Source organism: Callithrix jacchus, chromosome 1 (assembly GCF_049354715.1).
Source record: "Callithrix jacchus isolate 240 chromosome 1, calJac240_pri, whole genome shotgun sequence".
Lineage (NCBI taxonomy): Eukaryota > Metazoa > Chordata > Mammalia > Primates > Cebidae > Callithrix > Callithrix jacchus.
Genome location: NC_133502.1, coordinates 67991826 through 68005772, shown reverse-complemented (window position 1 = coordinate 68005772; position 13947 = coordinate 67991826). Strand labels below are relative to the sequence as shown.

The window sequence follows — 13947 nt, the reverse complement described above, 5'->3', positions numbered from 1 at the left end:
CAATCTCAGATCACTGCAACCTCCACCTCCCAGGATCAAGCGATTCCCCTGCCTCAATCTCCTGAGTAGCTAAAATTATAAGTGTTCACCACCATGCCCAGATAATTTTTTTTACTTTTAGTAGATACCGGGTTTTACCATGTTGGCCAGGCTGGTCTTGCTCTCCCTCAGGTGAGCCATCCACCTCAGCTTCCCAAAGTGCTGGGATTACAGGCATGAGTCACCACACCAAGCCTATGCCTTCTTTTGAGAAGTTTCTGTTCATGTACTTTGCCCACTTTTTAATGGGGTTGTTTGCTTTTTTTCTTGTAAATTTAAGTATCTCATAAACTTTAGATATTAGATCTTTGTCAAAAGGATAGAATGCAAAAATATACTCCAATTATGCAGATTGCCTGTTCACTATGATAGTTTCCTTTGCTATGCAGAAGCTCTTTAGCTTAATTAGATCCCATTTGTCAATTTTTGCTTTTGTTGCAATTGCTTTTGGCATTTTCATCATTAAATCTTTGCCCGTGTCTATGTGCTGAATGGTATTGCCTAGATTTCCTTCTAGAGTTTTTTATAGTTTTTGGTTTTACATTTAAGTCTTTAATCCATTTTGAGTTAATTTTTGTATATGTTGTAAGGAAGGAGTTGAGTTTCAATTTTCTGCATGGCTAGCCTGTTCTCCCAGCACCGTTTATTAATTAGGAAATCTTTTCCCCATTTTATCAAAAGCAATTTTTAATGATGAGTTAATGTCCATGCATGGGGCATTAACTCAATCAAAGGTGTTCTTTTTTAGTTTAAATAGCTAACTGATTTTTGTTGTTCAACAGAGATCTGCCCAGAGGGATTCCCCAAAAAAATAGCTATACCCCAAAAAGTAGCATCAACCAACACATTGGTCTAATGTGATAATATCAAAGAACATTACAATGTCTTGGGTCAAACAGTTTTACCAGTACTATAGTATTTTTAACCTCAATTATTATAACCATGTATTACTTTTGCAATTAAAAACATAACTAACAAAATGACAGATGCTGATGTATAATGTCAATGAAAAAGAAAAATAAAATGTTGTGAAAATAAGTGAATGTGTAAAAATATAATTATGTAAATTTGTGTAATATATGAGTTGCTGCCACGGATTTTTAAAATAACTTCCAAACTAAATTCTATCACATAGAATATCACTTAAGAATAAAACAGTGCTTTTTATTTTATATTCTGAGTGGATTTTTACTACCATCTAGTGTTATATCTTAAGAAATACTTCCTTATAAAAATTAAAAGTTGTAAAAGACCTTTTATATCACTCAAACATTAAGATTTAATTGTAAGTAAAAAAAAAAATCACAATACAGAAAGTTGCTATTTTTTAAAAAGTTGTTTTACATAAGAAAATTATTTTCATGATCTTTAAAATGGGTGTTACTCTAAATTCTACATCAAATCCTTACTGGGGCTTTCAAATATATACCCAGTTTGCTTCAAAAAACAAGCTAGTTAACACACAGATTCAGCCTGTAAAACCTAATACACTCAAAAAACAGATAATTCTAGTATAAAATGATTATCAATACTCTTTCCCAAGTTCCAGGTCTATAAAGGGATTTTCTCTTCACCAGAAGCTTTATATTCAACATTTTAGGTTCCATAAAGAGAGGAGAGCTAAGCTAATGTAATACTCCTTAAAACCATATTGTCTGCAACTTAATGTCAACCCTCAATTTATCAAATTTTGAATCATTTAGTGAAACAAACCCCAAAGAGAACAAAAAAACCCAAGAGGTTGAGAAAACAGAAGATGAAGCATGGATAAATGTTATTCTAGTGGGTTCGGCAACTTTCTCTTTGGTTAGAATATTTCACTATGGGCCAGGCATGGTGGCTCACGAGGTCAGCAGTTCAAGACCAGCCTGGCCAACACGGTGAAACCCTGTCTCTACTAAAAATATAAAAATTAGCCGGGCATGGTGGTGCACGTCTGTATTCCCTGCTACTGGGGAGGCTGAGGCAGGAGAATCATTTGAACCTGGGAGGGGGAGGTTGCAGTAAGCTGAGACTGCCACTGCACTCCAGCCTGGGCAACAGAGAAAGACTCTGTCTCAAAAAAAAAAAAAAAAATTTTACTTGCTAGATATTATTTTCTCAATCCGGAGATGATCCAGAGATTATTTAAGCTGCTTTTAGTGAATTAACAATTTGGGCATCCCAAGAAATGTATTACAACAGAATTTTTCCTATAATTTTAAAATCATAATATTATACATCAAATTTTATGGCATTAACGAAGCTGTTTTTTTAAATGACATAAATATTGTGCTCATGACATACAGATTATAGTTTGTACTTTTTAAATTTTCCCCACATAAATAGAAACAATAATCAACTTGTGAAACTGAATGTCATAAATGCATCCTGTATGTATAACGTCTACAATTACTCACTTGAAATGACCTTTCCATTGTTATTGCAAAGTAGTACTCCCTCCTGGGATATTTTCGCTCACAGACCAATACTTGATTGCATATTCTGCCCTTTTCTCCCGTTTGCTTGGTAAACAACTTTTTCCCAATCATTTGTGAAGAAACAGCTTTTGCTTCTTCTGGACTAAAATAAGAAAAAGAACTCAAATTCTTCTTTCCTCCAGTTGAGAAAAAGCAAATCCACATAATAGCCAAAATTTTATCTACTATTGAAATTTCAGTATTTTCATTAATCCAATAAGCAATCTTTAATCAATCTTTAACAAAGATGATTTGTCTTAAAAAAAAAAAATGACTTACGAGAAAACTATCTTCACTCCTCCTTTGAGGCCACTTTCAAATGTTCCTTTTCCTCTACCACCAGCTAAAACCTGTGCCTTTATCACAACATCTTTTGAACCTAGAAGAAAAACACTTCTATTAATTATGAAGCATGGAACAGCATGTAAGACATAGTATTTTGTTATTTAACATACAGAGAGGTATTATTAAATCAAGTCTAATTTGTTTACAATGTCAAAAAATGAAGCATTCTATTCATGTAGATTTATTAGATTAGAACACTAAAATAATCAGTCTAAAAGATCCACAATTTAAAAAATAGTTACTTACATTAAAGAATTTCTTAAAGTAAATTGAAAATAATTTAACCATTCCTTGACACTTTAAATATCTAGTACTTTGGAAAGTATTAAAAGTACAAAATTGAAACTCATATCTTCCTAACACTTCCTTCCCTCTCTATTTCACATGTAAACTTGCTGTCCTGAGAACACTTGAGTTATATATGCTACAGCAGGAATATGCCATGACTTGGGGGATACTACCATTATCAGTATTGAGATTTATACTGTCCCACTAAGAGAAAGTTCTATTAATATACATTATTGAGCAGTACTGCATGAGGAGTACTATCAGGAGTTATTAAGGTTTCTGTATTAAAAGATTTCGGAATGCTATGCTTGAAAAGCTTATGCATATTTTTAAATAAATGGACTGAATTTTTCTTCTTCAACAAGTAAACTAATTACTATCTATCCCTTTTCCTCTCTTTTCTAATTTGCTGTGGAAAATCAGCAAACTAGCTGTTTAGCCTAGATACCACTCATTCATGATCAAGAGTAAATGGGCTGGGCGTGGTAGCTCAACTCCTGAAATCCCAGCACTGTGAGAGGCCAAAGCAGGCAGATCACATGAGGTCAGGAGTTTGTGACCAACCTGGTCAACATGGCGAAATTTCAACTCTATTAAAAATACAAAAATTAGCCAGGCATGGTGGTGCACATCTATAATACCAGCTACTTGAGAGGCTGAGGCGAGAGTATCACTTGAACCCAGAAGGCACAGGTTGCAAAGGTCCAAGATCACACCATTGCACTGTAGCCTGGAGGACGAAGCAAGACTCTGTCTCAAAAGAGTAAATGTTCTGGGTAATGGATATCTGAAATGCCCTGACTTGATCATTACACACTCTATACATACAACAAAATATAACATGTACCCCCAAAATATTATGTATCAGTTAAAAAATAAGAGTAATACCTCTTAGAAAGGCATTCTCTACCAGACAGGCAGGATTTCAGAGCCTCGTCATTTTGCCTCTCATAGCATTTTGCCCAACTATGCATTATGGCAAAATAATTAATCTTTGAGATCAGGGCTAAAGGTCTCATTTTATTCATTATAACCCAAGCACAAAGCAGTATCTGGGATATAACAACTACTCCATAAACATGATTTGAGCAGACTGAAGAAGCATCCTCTACAACTGGGATGTCGCTCCCTGATGCACTTGCCAAGGAGAATGAGGGGGGCTCCCACCTAATCAGATGAACCAACCAAATCAGTGTGGTAGGAAATGGAGTTTGAAACCAAACAAAAACTAAAGTGTACACATTAACAATTATTTTAAAAAAACATTTAGAAAATTAGTGATGTAACCATACACTGGGGGCTGTCGGGGGTTGGGGGCTAGGGAAGGGATAGCAGCGGGGTGGGGAGATAGAGGAGGGATAGCATTAGGAGAAATATCTAATGCAGATGATGGGGATGGATGCAGCAAACCACCATGGCATGTGTATACCTATGTAACAAACCTGCACGTTCTGCACATGTACCCCAGAATTAAAGTATAACAATTTTAAAAATGAGTCATGTAAGCCTTCATCAGAAATGCTTGCTATTTAAACCAGATGATGACCCTATGCATAGTCAGCCAAGAGAGTATTTTAAAAAACTTATCTTTCTCAAACCCCACTTCCATTCAGTCAGGAAATCATACTGGTTCTATCTTCAAATTCATCCAGAATGTTCAACATTCCTCATCACCTGCAGATTAGACTCTGGTCCCAACCACCACTATCTCTTACCTATATAACCTTAGTCCCCCATAGAATATTCTCAAGGCAGCAGCCAAAGCAGGCACACCATTCCTCTACTTAAAACCTTGCACTCAGTGCCAATTCCATTCAGAGTAAATGCCAAAAGTCCTTAAAATGGCCTAGAAGACCCTATAACACCCTCCACACCTTTACCCTTTTTATCTCCTAGGCCCTCCTTGCTCACTCCATTCCAACTGCAGTAGTCCCCTCACTATTCCTGGGCATGTTCCTGCCTTCAGGACTTGCCTCATAGGAGACCTATGCTAATTCAACCTAAATAATTATAAGCTTGCTTGGCTCAGAAGTACACCGAACTAAACTGTATTATTGGTGCAGTTAATCAGAAATAAAGCAGCAACAGGAGGCCTAAGGTAAGACCATCCCAGAGCACAGTAACACCAGGGAACACCTCCGGATAGTTACTGAGCAAGCAAGACACTGCTCTGGTCCCACGAATGCCTTCTCAACAGGCGGACTGCATAAGTGCTTCATAAAGGTTTATGCAAAGATCTCTGAGAAGGGAGGGACATCTGCTCACAAGATCTGGGAGGGTCTTTGCAGATGGGAGCTGGCAAGGAGAAGAAAAGCCTTCCGGGGCAGAGATCACCGAACACCTCAGGCTCTGCCTAGTTTCTTGGAATATGGAGTGATTTTAATTGCCCTCTGTCCTCAATACTCAGAAGATAAAAGCCCTTTGATGCATTGGGTGTGGTCAGACAGAATGGCCCCTAATTTGATAAACTTCTGTTGCAGCCATACCCTGGTAACTATCAGTGATAAACTCAGAGTACTAGTTTAGCATGTCTTAGAAGGATCTCAAGTGCTGTTAAATGCTCAGAGTACTAGTTTTTCACGTCTTAGAAGGATCTCAAGTGCTCTCCACCCAGCTCTTATCTACTCCTTTACTGTCTCTTTCCACACCCATAAGATCAATGAGATTGGAGCCCAGAGCTCGGGGCCAACTTGCCTTGGTCCCCTGGACCCATGCTGTAAATTCTACTCTTGTGTCTCTGTCTTTATTTCCTTTCTCAATCCCTTGTCACCGCGGGACTAAGGGCACCCACATATGGGGTTGGGCTGGTTCCCAACAGTGCTACCTTTAGTCACTCACAAACATTTTAAGCCTTGCTTGTATATAGGCATATAACTAATAAATATTAAAAGACAAAAAAAGAAGGTAAAGTCCTATTATATGCCATTAAAAATTGCCCTCTAGGCTGACATTCATTAATCAGCACCCTTTACATATCTCTATTCAACCAGATAGGGATTCTGATTTAAATGTACTAGAAGCCAAACTATCTTTCCATAGTCAATAGGGAAATCACTAAAATTCTGCTAAATCTGTGCCCAGGAGCAGGGGCTCATGTCTGTAGTTCCAGTACTTTCAAAAGCCAAGGGCAGGTGGATCTCTTGAGCCCAGGAGTTTCAGACCAGCCTGGGCAACATAGCAAAAATCCATGTCAACAAAAAATACATGGTGGAGCACACCTATAGTCCCAGCTACTCAGCAGGCTGAGAAGGGAGAAGTCACTTGAGCCCAGGAGGTTGAAGCTGCAATGAGCCATGATTGCACCACTGCACTGCAGCCTGGGTGACAGAATAAGACATTGTCTCAAAAACAAAAACAAAACAACAACAAAAGTTCTGCCAAATCCTTACTAAAATCATATTTCCTTGAACTATGAACTGTTAAAAAAAAGATAATTTGCTCTCAGAACTGACCCCAAATTGTATCTACTACATTTATCTGGGCTAACAACCATCCCTTTGATAATCCATTCCAGAAACTTCATGATCTTTCAAGCTCACCAACCTTCATTTTGGGGACTCATATAGTCTTTTAAAATATTAGATTTCTTTCCAGCCATCTAACCTCAATCATTCACAACAGGTAAGACTTGCCTCCAGGACAATGCCTCTCAACTGTTTTCACATCATCATCATCATCACACATGCAGAGAAAATGATGGACATGGTATGAAATACCAGGTAAGGCTAGGGCTATTCAGTGGGAGTCACCAGCTATAGGACTCAGTGGCCCCAAACCCCATACTAACTCAACTTCTCCTGCTGCCACAGGACTGGGGAGAAACAGTAGTTTGGCACACCTATAAGGCATTTATGCCCTATTATACTTGTTGGGCAAAGCGGTGGGTTAAGAGTTTTTAAAAAATGAGAATTAGCATTTTGTGAATTTTGCAGAAACTCAGAAAGCAAAAACCATCCTCAAGTAATGAAAAATCAGCATTGGGAATTGTTAGCGAGATGAATAAAACCAGGCATATTTCTAAGGCCCCTCATTTTTGACCGTGTGCAACTAGATCCCATAATCATTATCTTTTGATATTAATGACTCACTAAAAACACAAAATTGTCCTCCATGTCTTCAGTTTCTAAATTTATCTTTTAAGAAGTAGCATTTCTGCTCCTCTAGATTTAAATTTCCTTAATTATTAGTTTCACTCCCATACTATAATCATCATTTGCGTTATTCTTTGACAAAAACACACTTTCTAAATGAACAAGGTATCTGTTCCAAGGGGCTCAAAATCAGAGCTGCCTACCTGCTTCTTACTACTTGTGAGTTCTGGTCCCAGAGAACTTGCCAGAAATACTCATAGTTACAGTTTATCCTGCACATATTATTTCTTTCTTCTGTACCTAAGAATCATTAAAAGTTTTTATAAGGTATAAAGAAATCAAAACAGATTGGCATCTGAATAAATCCTATTAATTTTATGAAAAACTTTTTATGCAAATTATTCTTCTGAAAAAACAACAGAATTTGACTAAATGAGAAAATATATAGAAAACTAGTTAAAGAAACCAATTACAGTAATCAAAAAATAGCCAGGCACAATGGCATGTGCCTACAGTGACACCTACTTGGAGGCCTAGGTGGGAGGATCACTTGAGCCCAGGAGTTTGAGACCAGCCTGGGCAACATAGTGACCCTTTCTCTAAAGAAAAAAAAACTTTTTTAAATCTGAAAAATAAGGAAAAAACAGTTTTTACAGACTTAATTATATATAAATCAGGTTCCTATTAACATTAACTGTGCAGAAGTTCCAACTATAGGTCACCATTATTTAGCAAAAATTTCACCACAATTAGCATGAACCTATACAAAGCTTTTGCTTAATAAAAAGTTTGCTTGTAATCTGATTTAAAATAATTTTTTCTGATTAACCACAACAAAACCAAAAGTGAAAAATCATGCTTCCAAGTCAAGGAAATCATGGCCATCTCATTCAAAAACAGACCTTATACGACAGTTTTCTGAACTTGTATATATCCTTAATTTTGAAAGAAAAATCCATTCTAGAAAAAAATAAGTATTACCTAAGATGCTTTTAAAATTTCAAACATTTTTAAATGTTCCTTATGTTTCTTAAAAAATATAAAAGCAAAGTATTCACCAAATCATATTTAAAGCGATATTAATCAAATGGACATAGAAGGGAGATTAATTATGCTAAAATACGTAAAATTGGTGGGATTTAAAATACTGCTAAAAAGAAAATACAGTGTATAGCTAGCACATCATCTCATTATTATGTTTTCATGCTAAATATTTATTTTCTGAAGTCAAAAATTCTTTTTTGATTAAGAGATTAATTCAAATTAACAAAAGCTAGTAAGGCTTCTATTATCAACAAAGGAATCTATTAATAAACATGGAGAACCGGGCCAGGCGCAGTGGCTCGCGCATGTAATCATAGCACTTGGGGAGGCTGAGGCGGGCGGATCAAGAAGTGAGGAGTTCGAGACCAGCCTGGCCAACGTGGTGAAATCCCATCTCTAATAAATACAGAAAAATCAGCTGGGCGTGGTGGCACACGCCTTTGATTCTAGCTACTCAGAAGGCTGAAGCAGGAGAATTGCTTCAACCCAGAGGCAGAGGCTGCAGTGAGCCAAGATCACACCACTGCACTCCAGCCTGGGTGATAGAGGGAGATTCCATCTCAAAATAAATAAAGAAAAACATGGGCAACTATTAAATTCATTTAATATTTACTGATTAAACGTTTACTGATTACCTAAGCATCGGGCATTCTTCTAAGATTTTGGGATATATCAGTGAACAAATAAGCAAAAGAAACTTTGCTCTCATGGAGTTTACATTCTAGCAGTCTACTTTTTGTTCCCCTTTGGTTCCATATTTTTCATGTCAAAAAACGAGGGGGAAGCTCTCCTTATAAGCACATAAACAGCTAAGATTTTTCTTCACCATTTCCCTGAACAATCATCACAACTGTCATCCTTTAAGCACCAGCGTAGTAGCAGAATTCCCTTCCCCATAATTATATTCCAACTAAAAACAGGACTTCAGCTTCCTAATGACAATATAAGTGACTCCTAAGTCACCAGCACTATAGGAACTCATAATCGTTTTAATAATAATTTTAGAATTTCAATAATCATAAAGTTCCACTTTATATTTTAAGCAAAGAAAATATATATTTTTTAAAAAAACCTAAAAGTTGTTATCAAACCAAAAATAAACTTCAAACCTCAGAGTTCTCATGTCAAGGTGGCAAAAGATTTTCTTAATTTAGTACCTAATTTTTTGGCAATTGCGTAAGCTTCATCTGGTGACTTTGCCACATATCCTTTGGGAATGGAGACACCAGCTTCTTGCAATAATTCCATACTCATGTATTCATGCAGTGAGAGATTCCTTTGCTGTTGCTGCTGTACTTGAAGTCCATGGTTATTAAACAATCCAGAACTTCCCAGAACCTAGAAAGATTGGGGACATATATATATGACAGTGATTTGACAGTCAGTCTTGTTAACTACTTGGTTCTTTATAACAAAACTGTTATGCTGAATTATCAAAGTACAATATTCAGAGTACCTAAATTACAGCATAAAACTAAAAGCTAGCCTATCAGCTAAATGTCACTGTTACCACTGTAGTTTTAACTATTTCCTCATCATCTCTATTCCTTATTTTATATTTCAGCTTCACTACCCTATGTCCAATGATCTACAGGGCAGTTCTACCTCAATGCCAAATTCAGCAGATCTAAAACCAATCTCATCTGTTCACCAAACCACAATTCCTTCCCAATTTTCTTCTCTCTATCATTCCTCCAGCACCTAACAAGTCACCTGGCACTAGTTATGTAATAATATAATGATTTGGTACCATTACTCTTTCATACACTTGATACTCAAAACCATGGCTTCACCTGTAGTGGATGTTGCAGTATGCTGCCCAGATCCTCCCCTACCCCAATGCCCCCACTTCAGGACTAAGGCATTCCTAACCCTAGGGGCTGCTGCTGGGGGTGCTGGCTGCTGACAGGTCTCAGCCAAGAGCTCTCATCCGAGTCTACTAGCCCAAATTCACATCTCCTTCCCACTGGCAGCCTGTACCCAATGACTGGTCAATGGAATCACACATGTAAGTGTTATCCATAAATTTCCATAATCTCAATACAGAATGCAGTATATTGAAACATGGTTCATATGAAACATACAATGTCATAAGAATTAAATTTAAAGAAGTCATATAAACAATCCACTTATTAAAGTAGGTTCATAAGCTTCTGCATCAAAATTACCTGGGTTGCTTGTAAACTGCAGATTTCTGAGAGTCATTCTCAACTGCGCAATTAGAATCTCTGGACTAGGCATTCATAACAAGCCACTCAGTTGATTCTTTAAAACCCTATAGTTTGAGAACTACTAGTCTTACAAATCAATCATATATAATAGCAACTTATTTCTGATTCATTTAGCAAGCTAAAATCCTGGATAACATTTGACCTAAGTAGCTCAATTCCTTGATTTACTGTCACTTCAATATTAAAAGCCACCAACCAAGCTGGGCACAGTGGCTTACACCTATAATCACAGCTACTCCTGAGACTGAGGCCGGAGGATCACTTCAGCTCAAGAGTTTGAGACTGCAGTGAGCCATGGTTTCACCATTGTCGTCCACCTTGGGCAATAGAACAAGATCCTGACTCAAAGTAAAAAAAAGGAAAGACGGACAGAAGAAAGAGAGAGAGAGAGGGAAAAAAAAAAAAAAAGAAAAAAGCCAACAACCTCTCAAACTGTTTAGTATACCTCCACCTTCTGACTCAGAAATCCCATTCCTGGGTATATATCAACAGAAAAGAGTCCTTACGTCTACCAAAAACACATATAAAATGTCCAGAGCAGGGAAACCCAAAGCTTCGGCCGCGGGACCCCGAAAAAAAATGTCCAGAGCAGGCTTATTTCTAACAGACAGAAAACAGAAATTAGCTGATTGCCCATCAGTAGGAAAATGGATACATTCTGGTATATGTATATAATAAGATACCACAGAACAATAAAAAGAAAAAAAAGTGCTACGGCTCACACATCAATGGATGAATCTTACAAACATAATGTAGAGGGAAAAAAGCCAGAAACAAGAATATATACTTCCATGATTTCTTTTTATAAAGTTCAAAACCAATGGCCGGGCGCGGTGGCTCAAGCCTGTGACCCCAGCACTTTGGGAGCCCGATGCAGGTGGATCACAAGGTCAAGAGATTGAGACCATCGTGGTCAACATGATGAAATCCCGTCTCTACTGAAAATACAAAAAATTAGCTGGGCATGGTGGCATGTGCCTGTAATCCAAGCTACTCAGAAGGCTGAGGCAGGAGAATTGCCTGAACCCAGGAGACAGAGGTTGCAGTGAGCCGAGATCGCACCATTGCACTCCAGCCTGGGTAACAAGAGCGAAACTCCGTCTCAAAAAAAAGAACACAAGGTTGCTAGCATATAAGTCACTAGGTGGCACCTAATTGGCTAGTTGGATCAGAGAAAATATCATATGGTCTGATCCCAGTTTAAAAAAAAATTAAATGTCTATAAAGGACACTTTGGGGACAACTAGAAAAATCTGAATCTAAAACTATATATATTCATGTTATAGCAATGTTGAATTCCTAAGTGCGATCATTATATTGTGGTTATCTGGGAGAATGTCCTTATTCTCAAAGACATATGCTGAAATATCTATTTTCAACAAAGATACACTAGGCCAAAGATACCAAGAAATTGGAGGAGGGTCAGGGATATTTAAAAAATGTTGAAGACAAATTGCTAAACTAAATGTGTGACCTTGAACAAGTTTCCTAAGACTCTGTACTTCTGTGTCCTCATCCACAAAAGCAAAGCGTTAGACTAAGGTCCTTCCAAACTCTAGAGCTGCATTTCTTAATACCAGGGTAGAAGAGAGCAACTGTTATAAAGAAAATAATATTAGACATTTTCGTATGGAGAAATGAAGGTTTTTAAATGAATTCCAAAAAGATAAAGATTTTGATTAGGATGAAAATGTATTTGTCACCAAATTCCCCATTTTCTAAAAACTAAATAGCACTCTTGAAAGACACACAAGAAGGATTTTCAAGGTCAAAAAGTCACTTCTCCTATTGGGAAGCAAACACACAGAACTCATTACCCCTAGGCTAAAAGTATGAACAACTTTAAAAACGGAAAAATAAAATAGGGGCCCAACTTTAAAAATGAAAACAAACAAACAAAAAAGTAGGGGTGGGAGGGTCCTATATCAATTCAGAATATGATGTGTCTGAAGAGTTACCTCAGGAAAAAACCCTAAAACTCTGGAATTGACTTAGGAGACCAATGATGCCCTTTCACAGTTATTTGTTGTCAAAGCTGGAAGGAAGACGTTTATGTTTTTGAAGCTATAGTGCAGACTCAAGCACACAGGCTTTCGAATCAGACAGCTCTGGTATTAAATCTCAGCTTTCATCGTACCTCCTGTTCGACCTACTTAAGAGAAATTACTTGCTCTCTTAACCATAATACCTTCATCAATGATGCAGGTATTGAATGACTCCCTCACAGTTGCTGAAAAGCCTGAGAGACTACACATAAAGCGCTTTGCACATTATCTGGCCCATGCACATATTCAAAACAAAGCCAGTAGCTACTATGCTATATATAGCCTATCCAGAAATTAGGCTATACAAAAGATTATTTCTTACATCTTCAACTGGTTAGGTAGAAAACATAATCTCATTACTGTTATTAACAAACAGAACAGTATACAACTACTTGAAGGAGAGAGGAAACTTTCCTGCCTTGCCCCAAAGAAGGCAAATCAACACACTGTTGCTCCTCTGACATCATTCCCACCTATGACAGCTCCCAAGAAACACAAAAGTACATTTGAAGGGCATTCCCCCCTGCCCAAAGAGGGGCCGCGCAAGTCTCAGCCCACCGTGTCAGACGCAGGAATGGCAGCAGAAACTCTCAAGACCCCCTTACCTCCACTCAGAGCCCACCTGCTCCCCGCTGGTCCCTCAGAAACCGCAAGAGCAGCCACTGCCGGGCCGCCGAGGCTCCTCGCAGACTAAGGGCTGGAGCACAGCGGCGCAAACGTGGGCCTGCTCGTAGTCCTGGCAAGCAGCACTCCCGAGCAGATCGCCCGAGGGCCCTGCAGGGCATCCAGAAAATGTCACTGCCGGCGAAGTGACCCCGAGCCAGGCCACAGTACCTCTCACATCTCGCCCGCAGAAGCCAGGTCTCCTACCTCGCCCTTTCTCCTGCAGACCCGCGAGGTGAGAGCGGGCTGGAAAGCATTACCTGAGCAGCGGCCCGCAGGGCCGACCGAGGCCGGTGGTTCCGAAGGGTGACGGCAGCCAACAACCGGCCGTAGAATACGGAGGCCGCCATTTCTAAGTCGGGCCCCGTCCCTTCGGCGCCGCGCGCAGGCGCACAAGCGCCAGGCGGCCCAAGGCGCAGCCTCTCTGCAGCGCTCACCAACGCCCCTCCTCGCCCCGCCGTCCCACCTGTTGAGGGGGCGGGGCCTCGGGTTAACTCGGCAGCTGCCAGACCAGCTTCCTGGAGAGCGTGAAGCAAACTTTGATCTTTGGAACTGGGCACCGCAGCCCCAGTATTTGACCTGCGGCCAGAAAGCAACCTAAACACTTCCTAGTAATTTGCAATGGAAAGTTGACCAGCGCCGCCACTTGTGTGATCTTAAATTCTCTGAGCCTCAGTTACCTAATGTGTAAAATAGGTTTCATTCAAGAAATGATTACCCGAAGTATGTTTTGTACTAAACA

The 13947-nt window shown here is 38.8% G+C and overlaps 1 protein-coding gene across 3 annotated transcripts in view; it reads right to left on the bottom strand.

Annotated features, from left to right (window-relative positions):
* Positions 1-13603, bottom strand: part of SUCLA2 (succinate-CoA ligase ADP-forming subunit beta) — a 49335-nt gene extending 35732 nt beyond the window's left edge. The window contains exons 1-4 of one of the 3 annotated variants that reach the window (XM_035298197.3): positions 13148-13603; positions 9424-9604; positions 2778-2877; positions 2439-2601 (exon numbers count right to left, since the gene is read on the bottom strand). In XM_035298197.3, the coding sequence (XP_035154088.1) occupies positions 2439-2601; positions 2778-2877; positions 9424-9520 (360 nt within the window). In that variant the 5' untranslated portion in view covers positions 9521-9604; positions 13148-13603. The remainder of the gene's footprint in view (positions 1-2438; positions 2602-2777; positions 2878-9423; positions 9605-13147) is intronic. The other 2 variants (XM_017971494.4, XM_035298204.3) reach the window with 2 other exon arrangements.
* Between the last annotated feature and the right edge of the window lie 344 nt (positions 13604-13947).